The sequence below is a fragment of the Tinamus guttatus genome, unplaced genomic scaffold (genome assembly GCF_059628265.1).
Source record: "Tinamus guttatus ecotype Peru unplaced genomic scaffold, ASM5962826v1 Tinamus_guttatus_pri_ptg000048l, whole genome shotgun sequence".
NCBI classification, from domain to species: Eukaryota; Metazoa; Chordata; class Aves; order Tinamiformes; family Tinamidae; genus Tinamus; species Tinamus guttatus.
The window spans coordinates 6,675,316-6,690,042 of record NW_028288582.1 but is presented as its reverse complement, the minus strand read 5'-3'; the positions used below and the strand labels follow the sequence as shown (position 1 = coordinate 6,690,042).

Here is a 14,727-nt window from a genome sequence, read left to right as displayed (position 1 = left end):
GCAGGTGAGAGCTTCCCACACAAGTACGAGTGGGCCAGGACTGGAACACTGGACTTGATTGTGGAAGGAGGTTCAGAAACAGGTTTGTAAATCCCTCTCTACTCCCACAAGGAGGAAGCTTGAACTGAAGAACAGAGGCTGGAGCTCGAGTCTCCTCGTGGAGACAAAGAGTGTGTCTGCAAAAACACTGGAGAAGGCGGCCGTGCCTTAGCAGTACTTTATTGTGCACATTTACATGTTCTCTGAATTAGTGTTATCATAGGCTCTTGAAATCATCACATTCATGTAGCAAATTCTTCAACAATAATACCCTTTCACTTCTCACCACAATATATACAGTTAATGCTAAACCTGTGGGAAAAGCAAGTTACAGCACTGCAGAAATGGATATATAAATAATACACAAACTTGTACATGAAGAATTAATCAAATTGCATACTGTTTAACAGGAGAAAATTACAAGAAATACGGCTACAACTTAGAATGGGAAATTCAAAATATACTTTTGGTATATAAAATCATGTACAATTAAAATTCCAGTGAAGTGCCTTTTCTTTTTTTTTTTTTTTTTTTTTTTTTTTTTTTTTGCTTATAACTACAATGTAGTGGAATAGTTTATTGCATAACTTGCCTCGGCAACAGATGTTAGCTGCCAAGAACCACAGAAACTGTCCTCAAATAAACTACTGCCTTTCTGAAATTCTTCTCCACCCCTTTTTTCTTTCCTCCCCTTGACTTGGCATTTCCACCCACCTCCTCCTACTTCTAGTCAGTCCTTCACACACGGCAGACACACGGTGCAACTGTTCCCAGCCTCTCACCCTCTCAACTATTGCACGTTCACCCCTGCAGACATACACATCCCTCACGCCGCTGCACGTTTCCTATCACCTCTTTTGTCCGTAACAAACTCGGGGTTAGTAGGGCAACCTTTACATTAGTAGAGGTAACACTGGTGCTGTAAGTTGAATAACAAGAAAATAAAACACCAAGTGAATTATTGTGTAGGGAGTTTGAAAAGTGTACAAATACTGTTGCTTTGTTAGTTCTCTAGCTTGTCTCTAAATGCAAATAATATTAGATGCTAGACTACATAAAGCTTTTGTTGGGGTTGTCTAGACTAGGACTTAAGTGTATAGTATGTTAACACTTAAAATCCTAGCCCTCTTAAAGCTTTGATGAGTACTTATGCATGGAACAGGCGAAAATCTTGTGTCCTAGAACCCAAAAAATTAAGTGGTAACTAAGTGGTAATGAGAGAACTCAACGTTCACTGGTATGAAATAAAATATCTGGAGTTCTGACGTGGGACAGTTACTGTGGGAGTGGAGCAGACTGGAGAGCATCTCTGCACTTTGCAAATGACACCTCCGAACACTGAACACACGAAAGCTCCTGCCCCGGAGCTTAACTCCCTGGGGAGGGAAACTGCAGGTCCTGGAGCTGCTGCTCCCCCCTCAGGGCCAGCTTACATAAAATGATCCTCATTTACAAACTGCAGATCTTGCAGATCTTCAATGCTGTCAATTTAACAAGAGAAAGCACCGTTAAAACTAAATGCCAAAGTTTTATTTCTCCAGGTGAAATGACTGAAAATGATGGCTCCAGTGTATGTTTTAAGTTCCAGTTACCAGCAAGGTATTGCACTCTCGTACAACTGGATTCAAGCAAGGGTTCGTTGTCTAGGTTTTATTCGTGGATATAACTGTAAAAACAGAACAAAAAATATTAAGTTTTGTATGTTAGGTTAAATATAAATGAATTATAACCAAAACAGACCTGCTCCTGTGCACCAAGCACCTGCAAGACCGGCAAGTAGAAGCGGTGGGTCCGGAGTCTGGCTCATGTTTAGCGCGTGGCCCCAAACACAGAGCCAGGCGACGTTACCCGCTTTCCCACTTGGATTTTGGCAGCCTCTTTCCAGTCGCTGGCCCGTGCTGATGTCCTTTGGAGGGGACACTGCCCCTGGCAGTGCACAGAGCTGCCCAAGGGACACCAGGCAGGCCACACGTTGGAGAAGTCTGCTCTCTACAAGGTGGCACCATGCCTTTTATCTAAATAATGATGTGTTTTCAATGAAATAATTAGATCAAATTCAAGTGAAGAAGTAGAAACAACATAAAAATTTCCCTGCTGTAGGATTCTGGGTGCTTGTAGCTACAGTCTGCCTTCTGGCCAGATCTCCAGATTGTAATTTTGGAACTCGGTAATGATCTACAACAGGTTTTGAGACCTTCTTAATGTAACTATCCTTCCCAGGCCAACCTTAGAAGGACTTAGTAGAGCCACCATGCTTCATAAAGGGATCCTGTTTTTTTTAAACCAGAAGAAAACCCTTAATAAAGATTAAAGCTGAAAATATATTAGGTAACTATACTAAACTTATCTCCCGAATAAAAAAAGCTGAGCTTATCGTTGTTTCCTTTCTGGTTACAAACAACAACCCTGAGGCCTGAAAGAACAAGGACAGGCTGCTGAGCACCATTTCATAGTGGTGCTTCCGGACGACTTGCGGATGGGTTCTCCTGTGGCCCTTACCTCAGGCAGAAGTAAAAAGCAGAAGGTAAGTTACAAAGGAAGCACTTACCCCCAGCAGGTTTTTGGGCACGTAGCCTTCTTTATCGTTGAGTCGCGCCCACCACCACTCGGTTTCGTTGTCGTCCTTGCGCCGCAGGATGGTGATGGCGTCACCCTCGTGGAAGGACAACTCGTCGTTGTTCTGGGCTTCGTAATCCCACAGCGCGTACACTACTCCCTTGTTCATGACGCCCAGCTTCTCCTGCACACCTGTCAGCAGAACGTTACAGCACACACAAAATGCTCAATAGCCTGTTTTTCCCTCTGGGATTTCTAGTGTGACCTGAATATCTTAGGCTCTTTTTAATAAAATTCTATGAACAATTAGCAGCACTTCCACAAGGAAACACTTCCAGGAGCTGGACTGCATGGGAAAACCACATCTTGCAGAATACTTGACTTGCAACATGAGTTTTTTTCCTTTTCTCATATATGCAGTGGAAACTTTGGGACCTTAGGACTATTTTGTCCTTATTTGCATAATACATGTGTGAGCAAAGCAGCTCTTTGGAGCTGTTTCTGTTTCTCACAGGCCTGCTGGCAAGAGCAGGCACCTTCTACAGCAACACCTGGAGCTTCTGAAATCTGCACGACGTCCTGTGCATGAAGGCTTATCGAAGCTTCCAGCCTTCTCACATGCAAACTGAACTGTCAGCTGCATCTAAGCCATCTTTCTTGCCAAATCCAAAAGAATCAAAAAAATTCTAACATTAGAAAGAGCCTGGGAAGTCAAAGAAGGGAAAGAATATGAGCAACATAATAACCAAAAGGCTGTTGTGTTATTAGCATTTTCAAAGTACAGGTAAAGGGCAGTATCTTCAAGTCTAGGGCTGAAGTAGAAGATAATAAAACGTCTCATGCAGAACAGCTGGACAGCTGCTCTTGGATAGAGAAGGGCTGTATTTTAGAAAAGCCAAAAAGGGCTGCAAGATGCACCACAACCTACCATATAAGAACTGGGAACACTGAATATAACCTTCTTCCATCTCTTCACACTTGTCTGCAGCAGTTTCTATGTCACTTATAGTTGAAGCAAAAATTGCTGCCCCAGATTCAACAAGTAGTTTGCAGAGGTGAACACTATTGCAGGAAGCAGCACAATGCAAAGGTGTCCTGAAGGAAAGCAAAAATGTAGACATTAGAAAAAATGTTCCAGGAACCTCAACCATTTTGTCTTGCAACATCAAGTTATGTCTGTATTAATATTTAATATTTTTTTAAAAGGAAATTGTCTTCTTAATGGTTATAGTATATTCCATGTGCAAAACCTGTCAGACAGCCTGGCGTGGATTCCTGACTCCATTAAAGCCAAGCATTATACAGCAGATGTTATCAACAACGTAAATTTTTGTATCTTGCAAACCTGCTGGATACAAAAGGGCATTTCCTAATACGAGGAAATCTGAAAGGTAAAACAAGCTGAAGCTTTGCAGTCTTAAGCTTTCAGATCCTGTCCAAAGGCTGCAGATGGATTATCTGAAGATGACGTTTCTTAAACAAATGAGCTTCAGTCACTTGATATTTATATACTTTAATATTTTTGCATGTGAACAAGAAATTCAGCTATACTATTAAATAAAAGCAAAATATGGTATAATTTATGACTTTAGTGTACTTTCATATGAGTTCAATATGATGCAACTACTTGCATTTGAGTTTGTCACCATCTAGACATTAGAAAGTGCTTATTTGCCGTGGGTAAAAGGGAATAAAACTGTTCCCCCAAAGCAGGTTTCCACTAAATTTGGGGGTTGAATTTGTGTTTTTTTCAGATGCTAGGTTAAAAATGCTGACACTTACCACCCATCACTGTCTGCTGCATTTACATTCACACCAAAATCAAGCAGGAACTTCACAATGTGGTGATGACCAGCACACACTGCATTATGCAAAGGTGTAATTCCTTCATCATTTGGTTTACTGGGATCATCAACCTATTAAAAAAAGAAAAACATGACAGTTGTTTTATTATTATTATTATTATTATTATTATTATTATTATTATTATTATTATTATTTGAAGTGTTGAAAGAGGTTTCATGGGTAGAGGCTCACCTCATATATGATTCTTTGCACCAGATCAAATTCTCCCTCCAAAGATGCATCCAGGAGAAGGGCTAACGGGTTGAACTTCACCCTCAAGCCATGGCCGGTTCTTTCCGAGTTCGGTTTCTTCAGGTTGGTTCTTTTGGTCTGAGCAGAGATGGAAGTTGGAAGGCATCATTTCAGGGTGCATGCGTATTACAAACCATTCCGTTACTTTCTAACCAGACAAAAAAATCCATGCTCCTTCAGTGTTAATTAAAAGTACGTAAACATTCTCATAATAAAAGTCTACCGCAAGCCTTGATACCTTAATATATATTAATCAGCTGAAAAATAAAAATGCATGCCACAATAATCTAGGGAGCTTTACTTAAATGCAGTTATTACAAGGAACAAAGTACTTAATCCAAAGATTCTGACCACCACAACCTTAGAATTGTGTTTCATATGAGCCGAATGTGTTTCTGGTAGATTTTCTGAGACAGTCAAAACTTTTGCTTGGCCAGACCACACCACACAATTAAGCCTGAGTCTCAGTCTCTATTTAGAAGAATCTCTGCCTTGAATTAGCAAATACCCACTGCATATCTGTAATAAAAAGTTCTGAGCTTTGCTGTAGAGAAATGAAAATATTTTATGTGAGATTCTAGCTGGTGCTTCTAGGAGTTGCATTCTCAAAATCTAAACAGTTAAATGTTTTGAAAATATATTGCCTCACTCACATGTGTCTCTGCCAGGTTCCAGAAAAAAAAAAGAAGTTATTAATGGAGTGTTTTATTCTGTAGCTCTGTAACAAGAGTTTTCATTTACACTCCCAGATAGCATGGCTGTTTCCCTCTGGAAATAAACCTTTCACAACAGGAACACTATCCCCTGCTAGGATGTTCTGTTCTCCCAGAAACACCCTTACGCTCCCAGGAAACACATGCCAGGCTGCGCACGCACCGCAATCCCACTGTAATAGGAATCTGAGGATTGTGCTGGAGAATTTATGATAGCTTTATATGAATCAAAAAGTGGAAACAGTCTCCGAAATCAACCTGAAATTGAAACATAATTAAGAAAAAAATTCATTTTTCTCTCCGTTTTCTAGTCTCTTTATGCTGTAAGTTTTGGTAAAGACAGAGCATTTAGAAGCTTTGGTGCACCTGGATGAGGTGCTGAAAGCAATTCAAATTATGAGACGAGGCATTAGAGGAACATTTCTGCTACACCAAGCCAGCAGGGTTGCTGGCAGTGTTGTCAGCTCTGGTCTCACATCTCTCTGCACAGAGGGGAGCTGGAATTCACTTCTCCCAGAGTATTTCTTCCAGCTTGTTTGAAACTGGAAAGCATCACTGCAGTAACTTACCCATAGGTTCATATGAATAGTCAGAATAGAATAATTTTATGTAGCCCTGGGGAAAAGAAAAATTTTAAATGGTATCTCAGAAATCAGAGTTAGTTCTACACCAAGCACATGTCCCAGATGTTATTCTGCAGCCTAGTGTTTGTAGGATCCTCTGTTACCTGTGTTCATATTTTCCCTATTAAAATGCTACCCTTGCAAAGAAACCAACACGTAAGAAACTTCCTTGGTCTTCCCCTGGTTTGGTTTTATCATAATTTCATAAAATGAAGCCCACCATTTATCAGAATATCATCATCCTCCACAGTTGCTTAAACACACAGCTAATTCTAAAGTTCAGGTAATTGTCTTTTTTTCAGGTCACTTACTGCAGGAGGAGGCGGAGGAAGGGCTGGTGGCAAAGGAGCTTCATCCTCTACTGGAGAGCTGACCTCAGGTGTGGGAGTGGGCGACGGTTCGACAGCAGGAACTATGGCCACGTTGTTGTTGTTGTCTTCAGTTGTCTCAGACGTTTGGTTCGTGGTTTCAGTGCTTATGAGCTCCTCGGTGGCAGGAGAAGGTAACTCGTTATCGTTGGCATCTGAGGACGGCGGCGGCTCATCTGGAAGAGGGACTGTAGGTTGCACCGAAATGGGTTCCTCGATATTGCCGTTGGTACTGGCGTTACCGTTATCAACATCTGCTAAGATGCCTATGAAGTCCTGGGGGCTGCTTGGCTGGTAAAAAGGAGCACTTTCAATGCCTCCAGCAAGGGTATTAAAGCGCTGGTACAGTAACTTTTGTATATTTGGTCCACTTGGGCCTTCTGGTTCAGTGATAGAGCTACGCTTCTTTAATGGCCTGGGGGCATTGGCCAGTTTTCTTCTCAGAGCTTCCAGGTCAGCATCGCTTTGATATCGTAGGGGTGAATGTACAATAGGGGTAAGCTTTGTAGGACTGAGGGGACGAGGAATGTTTTCCACATTGCTGTTTTCACTGGATGGTGGAACGTTCTCCAGCTCTTGGTCTTTTTCAGAGAGCTCAGTCTGAGGCTGTGAAGAAGTCTGGGCAGGCAAGGAACCATGAAGGAATGGCAACGGTGAGGGGGAAGTTGAGCCAGACTGTAACACAGGTTTTCCATAAACTAAAGAAAAGAAAGAAGGAAAACAGTGAAGAACAGTTCTGAAATTAGTCAATGCAAATATTTGCAAATAAACTGCATTTGTCTCCATTCAGAAAGAATATGGAAAAAAAATTAAATGAATTATGTTGGAATCCATCAAAACAGGAATAACCACTCATCTGTTATTGACGGCAATGCTTCTTACGATTCTAAATGGCAATAAGTAATGCCTGGAATGTTTTTCTTCTTTCAGTGGGAAAGAGTAAGAGCAAAAAAATCTCTAGACAACTTTTTTCAATTTATTTCTGTAAGTGTAATGGAGAATATCCAGATTATATAGTCTATTGTACTAAGAGCATCTTGTTTTAAATAAAAGGTAACTGAATATATGCTTGTTTATCACACAAAAAAATAAATGGGATCATTGGATGCAGTCCTGTGCCACGTGCTCTAGGTGACCCTGCCTGTGCAGGGGTGACCTCTAGAGGTCCCTTCCAACCTTAAGCATTCTATGATTCTACTGCTATGTGGCATATATAAAAATATCTTTCTTCTTCTCACCAATTTACCTGAGATTTTTCAAACGACGAGTAACAGTGAAATTCAATAAAGCCTAACAGAAACAGTCTATTGCAAAGGGGGGAAAAAAGCACAATATACTCTACCTGCTTTAACTGACTTATTTAATGTATTGTATACAGCTTGTTGATAATTCTTTGGTGGCGTTGCTTGCTGAAGATACATGGAGTAGATGGAGCTGGAGTTCACGGTCTGTGGCCCTTTCCTGGGCGACTGAGGTCTCGACCCTTTATCCGCCAGGAACGGCCTGATGGCCACGGTGAGCGGGAGCTCCGGCCGCCCGTCCGCGCCGGGGAACAGGGGCGGCCCTGCGGGCTGGTACGTGGGGCTGGGAGGCACCGAAATTCTCTGCTGAATCTGCTGTGAGGAGCTGGGCTGGTGGATGCTGCTGGGCGGCGGGAGGGGAACGGGCCGGGGCCGGCTGGCGACGCCGGAGCCGGGCCTGGGCAGGCTGCCGTCCTTCCTGCGCTCCAGGGAGTTGGTGGAACCTGCGCCCAAGGGAACGGGGCTTGGGTAGGTCCCGTAGTTTTGAGGCATCTGTTTGCTGACACCAGGAGCTGTCGGTGGCACCTTCCCCAAATCAAGACCCTGTATAAGAAAAATAAAATTATTTCAGTAAATAAGTACTAGTGAGCAAGAAGATTTCACACTGAACAAAGCAAACCAATAATCTGATGTGAGAGTGAAGCAGTTAGTATATAAAATTTGTGTTCCTTAATCACTAGACACGACTCTACCTGAATTTATCACAAGACACCATCATATGCCATACAAAGAGGCCAGTGTGTTAAGGCATCTTCATTTATTCATTAATATCAATCAAAAAATATTTGCATACTTTCTAAACTTGAATGACTAGTTCTAGCTTCTGGATCTCAGTGCCTGTTTGATAATATATTTGATAAATATATTGCCTGGTAACAGTGACAGCTTACCAAACAATTTAATGACAAGGTCCTTATTTGTTAAAGATAACAGTCTTAAGGAATTCATAAAGTACAAGAACAACAATACAGACAAACAACATGGATGGGCTCTCTGAAGGATGGTTCTAATGACTTTTTTTTAAGGATTTTTGTGAGAAAAAGAGAACATACTGAAAGAGTGATAATCTATGCCAAGTAAAATAGCAACATAGAGATCTGAAATAGAAAAATAGGAGGGTGGGAAGATGACTAGAAGCAAAGAGAGGAACACAGGAGACTGCTGTAACAGAATGGGAATGCAGACAAACCACTGAAGTTGGGGAAAAGAAATTCTAATGTCATAAGAGCAAACAAAAAAAGCAAGACTATAAAGGTAATTTTATTTGTGATGCTGAACTAACAGCAGGAAAATGAAATGTACAAATATCTAAAGAGAGTTTGGCTACAGAAGCCAAAGGTTAACAATTTCAGTAAACTAGTTTTAAAAATACACCACAGAGGAAACGCACCAGCTTGTCGGTACTTCCTAACACTGAAGTTGGCAGCGGCTGGCTGGATATAGTTCCCTGCTTTAAAGCAGTATCCATGCTTGACTCTTTCCAGTCTGTGCTGGAGATCTGAGGGGGCTTTACCACAGGAGCTGAACTCTGCTTAAGTATTGGCCAGTTTCCGTCATTCACTTGAAAACAGAAGAACATGATATTTAATATAATGCATGTCACCATCGTAAACAAAGTTACATATGAAGTGCAATAGTTTAGGTTAGAACAGGATGAATCTGATTCCAGAAATGAGATAAATTCTTACTCATGTCTGAATCAGAAATTGATACTGAAAGGTAAATCACTGTATATAATATACTGTTCATTAGCCTTTGCTATTCAGACTGTATTAAAAATTATCTAAAGAAAAAAATGGTTATAGTTTTGGAGTGAGGGTTAAAATTAGGTTCTGAAAAAGGCCTTATAGAAACAAAGTAACATATTTCTTCAGCTACCATCCAGAAACAGTGTCAAAATATGCTAAATGTTAAATTGATGTAAGCTTTATATAAGCTCCAATTAGACTTATTCCAAATTTAAACTAGATTCATTGAATTGAATCAGGAATTCAGGAATCAATGTGGTGAAACAAACAAACAAACAAACAAAAAAAAAACAAAAAAAAACATTTCTTTGCTATAAGTGGCTTTTAACTCACCGTTTGTTTTTCTTCAACGTACCAACCTGATCAGCATTGCCTCAGATGTTTAATTTTACAGAAATGCATAAAGTCAGATGACAACTTCAAGTCACAACATCATGATAGAAGTCATGGGCTTTTATCCTCATCACATGCAAAAAATATCATGCATAGCTGCACGTAAACTGAGGCACCAAACCCTTAATGAACTCCTAGATGCTTTGATATGTTCCTTTATTAACTGGAGGAGACTGTTTACTTTCTATTTCTAATTAGGCAGTTTAAAAGGCCTGATAATTACAACTGTTTTATATTAACTTGATAGATCCTTGGCTAGATCCAAGGGCTTTGATCTAACTTTAGAAGATTAAACTTCAGGTTTCTCCCACTCCAGGAAGGCCAGAGGTGGTTCCTCCTTCCTTGCTGCCTTGTAATGATCTTAGTGGAGCATTTAAGCTTGATATAGATGGCAGGTAACAGATAACTAGACGTACTAGAGGAGGACAAAATGAATCGTACTGTGGGGAAAAAGGCAGACTTACTGAGATTTCTAGACCCCATTCTCTAGAGGCATAAGATGATCCAAAAAAAAAAATTCCTGAAAAAGTTTCTAATTTTATTTCAGTTTTAAACCCCTTAGAAAATAGGATCAGCAAGACTATTTCTAGAATTCTTTGCATTCAGTGTCTACTATAAAAGCTAATCTAAAAATAAGCTGCACAGGAATATGCTACTTATAGTAAATTTAACATCATCACTCTACTTTCCTTCCAAAAGCTGTATTGTCTTCTACAGAATGTACCTTTTCTTCCCCAGATGTGACAACCTGAAAATTTCTTCCCAATTAATGTTTTCAACATGAGCATGAATTCAGACTAAGAGCACATAGGCTTATTTATAAGCTTATTTTCAAGCGAGCAAAACCCACATGGTTATACCTCTGCATATGATCTTCTATACTCATTATTTTTGAAATACACACATGCACACCAGTCATTACCACAATACTGTTTTAACCTTTAATTTCAGATCAACTGTGTTTGAATTCTGAGACACAAAATTTTGGAGCAAGAATATTTTGCTGAAATAGGTCACTGAAATAGGGTTAACACTTCTGTATGTTTACACTGAGAACATAACAAGCAGTCCAGAAATCATCTTTCATACATGTACTCTGCCAAGAAAGTGATTCAAGGAGGACGGGCTTCATACTGGTAAGATCCAAGAACTAAACACCTTGGGTTTTTTTTTGTTGTTGCTGTTTTGAAAGAGATGAATGTGTAAATACTTCGGCCCTAAATTATAGAAAGTTTTTCAAATATACATAGAATTAGCATTTACTGTACAAAATACACATGACATTCCATAACTCTAGTGAGGTTCAGCAAAACTTCTATTTTAAAGATCAATACAAGCTGTTGCAACTGACTCGTGCAAAACATGAAGCATCTTTACTCATAAGCTTAGCTGTGAAGAAAGCACCTAGAAACCATAGCAAAAATGCTAAAATACTTAATTCTCTTACCTGCCTAAGTAACCACCCAGGTTAGAAAGACAGGTAAACAAAAAAAAATTGTAATCCTCAGAGTTCCAAATATTAGCACCGTCATCCCTGGCTTCTGAGGTAGCATGTTGGAAATAAATTCAGACTCGCTCTCCCCTGTCTGCGTTCTCCATTTCATCCTTGTTCTGTGAACACCAGGATCCAGCTCTTCCCAGCTCCCCTTCCTCCCTGCTGCAGCCGGGCAGCCCTGCCAACGCCGGGCGCTGCGTGGACACACGTTTCCTCACTCCCACAGCCCAGGCTGAGCCCCGGGCACTCAGATAAGCTGCTCTTGCCACCTGCAGCTGCAGCACACGGTGCCAGAAGCTGGCGCGGTGGATGCTGAGAGGAGGCAACCAAACAGCTCCTGCCTTGTGCTGTCTTTTGGTAGACTGAACAGCTCCCAGACACTCGTATCTAATGGCCAACACCCTTGGGACAAGCCCTAACGAGCTCCTACCCTCAGTCCTCCCATAACCATTTCATGCACCTGGCCTCATTTGCTCCTGCAGATGCACCCGCTTCCCATTTGCAAGAGTACCTAGCAGTGAGCATAGCTCATCCCTCATCAATCCGTTTGGCACGTACATGAACAAGTTTCCTGTATTTTTTCTGATTTCACCTAAACATTTTTGTAAATCTGGATCCCAGGCAGTTACTCTAGCAACTGAAGTGCAAACCAGGTATAACATTTTGGTACTACTAAAAGCCAACGAGATTCTTGCTACTGACTTGGCGAAAGTCGATTTTTACCCCAAATCTGGGGCCAAAGTATCATGAAAACTCTTCAAACTCTTACTCAGAATAACTCGAACTAAATCTATGTATTCATTTAACCTGAAATATCCTAAAAGATACTTTGAAGATTAGCACAAAATTTCTAGTAATTCCCTTTTCAAACTTTTTCAATGAAGAAAACTCATTCCTAGGGTAGTTCTAATGCAGTACTCCAGGGATGAATTTGCTGCAAATCAGTTTCCTTCAAAGGAGAAGAGCAACTCCTCAAACAAATTCACATTTCAGCAGCATCTACTGCTTAGCACAACACAGTACAAGTTCTAAAGCTGCTGTTTAACATGCATCTATTGGCAAGAGCTCAGATGACCATATTAAAAACAGAGCCCTTAGGTAGTCAGATGTTCTACAGACTCACAGCGCTGGGTGTCAAAGACAGCAGGTGCCAGGTGGATGTCATTGTGACCAGCAGACTGCAGAGAAGTGGGAGGTGACAGAATAGGATCCAATATTATGTCTAAACCAGAAACCTTACAGGTGTCTGCAGATTTTTTCACACACCCACAACCTGTCTCTACTGCACACACCAAGGCACATCCAGTTACACAGAAAAAGGAAGAAAGAAGTGGTGGAAAAATTGTAACAATGACAATGGAGAAATTAGAACAGGCGAACTCAAATAATGTGAAATAAAAGCATGACAGTTAAAAAAAAATCCCTATTTTTTTTTCTTCCTGAAATAAATTGACCAGACAGATAAGTTTACTAGAATAAGAACTCAAGGAACAAACAGCGTGATTTGCCTCCTTCAGTTTCCAGTGTGAGTAAAAATGAGTGAATACTCTTTTTTCAATATAGACGGAATTATTAACTACGGCAGACATGGAGCAAACTCCAGATAGCAAGGTATGGGCAACAATCTGAAGGGACTCTTTTTCTAATGAAGACAGAAAGAGTTAAACAGCAGCAACACTTCAGAAATACTTCAAAATAGTCTCTACTGGAAGCACTAATTGCCCTATCTAAGCTGGAGTCTTCTTCTGAGAAGTGATACTCTTTTTGTTAGTGCAATAGCTTTGTTTTACTTAAGAAAAGGAAACATACTGTAAGCAGTTGTTTATAACAGGTTGCCACAAAGTTGATTTCATTATTACACAGAAACACTCAAGACAGAACATGAAATCTGTGAATAAACATGTGTTCCTTTTTAGTGGTGTAGCAGCTAGAGAAATTGCAAAGCCAATATTCTCAGTTTCCTAAGAAAAAATCATAAAGAGAGGCAAAAATGCTTCTCATCAAGTGACTAATGTTCAACTCACAGAACAGTATCAACGTAACTAAAACTTGTCTCTAGTACAGAGATTATCCTGACACAGAATGATCTTTTCCATATTACTCTTTTCCAAGCAATGTATATTAGTAAACACTGCACTTAAATGCTTACCAGATTTTGATCTTCCATGTGTTGAGCTGGATGCAATGGTGAGAGATTGGGGCTTAACTGGATCTACTGGTACAGCATAAGTGCCAGCACTTGGAACTTGGATGTAAGGGCCCACGGCTGCAACTCTTCCTGAAGCACTCAAGGATGACTGGGGTGATGAAGTTCCGTTAATGCGGTTTAACTAAAAATACACAAATCAACACATGTGAATTTCCATGCAATCTACACATCCGTTAATCAAAAACAGAAAGTTTAACTACCTAGAACCATGCAGTGTAGTTAAGTTACTGTAATAAGTAATGACTGTACTCCACGCTTCTGCAAAAGCATGAAGTAGAAAGACAAATTGAAATCCCTACAATAAACAACCATAAGTTAAAGTTCTCAGCCACGGTACATGTGCCATGATGAAAACCTTTTTTATGTGAAATGTATCTATTCATTGCCTCTTCTTAGGCAAGGGGGTTAAAATGAATTCTTAAATGATCAAACAGATATTTTGTTTGTTTGCTTTTTCTGAAGTATGATCTCCAGCTGGGAATATGTATGGGAATCCACAACTGCGCTCTCTAGTTCTCAGATGAACAGTCTTCTGTGCAACTATTTTCTATTTAATGTCACAGCTATTATAACTGACTTCATCAGAACATTTACTTTTTTTTTTTTCTTTTTTTTTTTTTTTTGTATCTTCTTTTTTTCCTCCAGGAATGGAAGTTAAAACGTTCACCTTGCAAGATCAGTATTTTTCAAATAATCAAAATGTAATACATGCTCTGAAGCACCAGTCTGTTTCCTTCCTACAAACATAAACTGCTATAAATCATAATACAGTATTGGGTGCACTATAAAGAAAAGTAAAAAGAAGGGCATTTTGTTTAAGATTTTTCTGGCATCTAACAAAAATCTTAAAATCGTTTTAAAAGGGTCTGCTATTAAATTAGGTTCTTTAGGTGAAGTTGTAATACTCAGCTGGAGAAAAGTGACACTTTACGTAGTTTTATTATAGGCTCTTGAAAAACTAAAGTGTGGCCCTTTTAACAGTTTATCTTACAGGAATGTTTTCTTTTTGACGTGCCTCAACTTTTTTTTTGTACAGTCGTTCACGCAGCTCATTGATTCGCTTGTCCATCATGGCCACCTCCATATTACGCTTGTTTAAGAGTTCTTTCTGCTGCTGAAGCTTCGAGTTCTGCTCCTGGTTAAGCCTGTTACGAATCTTAAAACAATGCAGTTGTTATGATAGTT

General features: G+C 40.0%; 1 protein-coding gene across 2 annotated transcripts in view; it reads right to left on the bottom strand.

Moving 5' to 3' along the window:
• Positions 1–203: 203 nt before the first annotated feature.
• PPP1R13B (protein phosphatase 1 regulatory subunit 13B) overlaps positions 204–14,727 on the bottom strand; it is a 65,270-nt gene continuing 50,746 nt past the window's right edge. Inside the window, exons 8-18 of one of the 2 annotated variants that reach the window (XM_088539620.1) lie at positions 14,534–14,698; positions 13,483–13,663; positions 12,457–12,612; positions 9,088–9,257; positions 7,739–8,240; positions 6,340–7,094; positions 4,633–4,770; positions 4,378–4,511; positions 3,524–3,690; positions 2,588–2,787; positions 204–1,705 (exon numbers count right to left, since the gene is read on the bottom strand). In XM_088539620.1, the coding sequence (XP_088395746.1) occupies positions 1,664–1,705; positions 2,588–2,787; positions 3,524–3,690; positions 4,378–4,511; positions 4,633–4,770; positions 6,340–7,094; positions 7,739–8,240; positions 9,088–9,257; positions 12,457–12,612; positions 13,483–13,663; positions 14,534–14,698 (2,610 nt within the window). In that variant the 3' untranslated portion in view covers positions 204–1,663. The remainder of the gene's footprint in view (positions 1,706–2,587; positions 2,788–3,523; positions 3,691–4,377; positions 4,512–4,632; positions 4,771–6,339; positions 7,095–7,738; positions 8,241–9,087; positions 9,258–12,456; positions 12,613–13,482; positions 13,664–14,533; positions 14,699–14,727) is intronic. The other variant, XM_088539619.1, reaches the window with a different exon arrangement.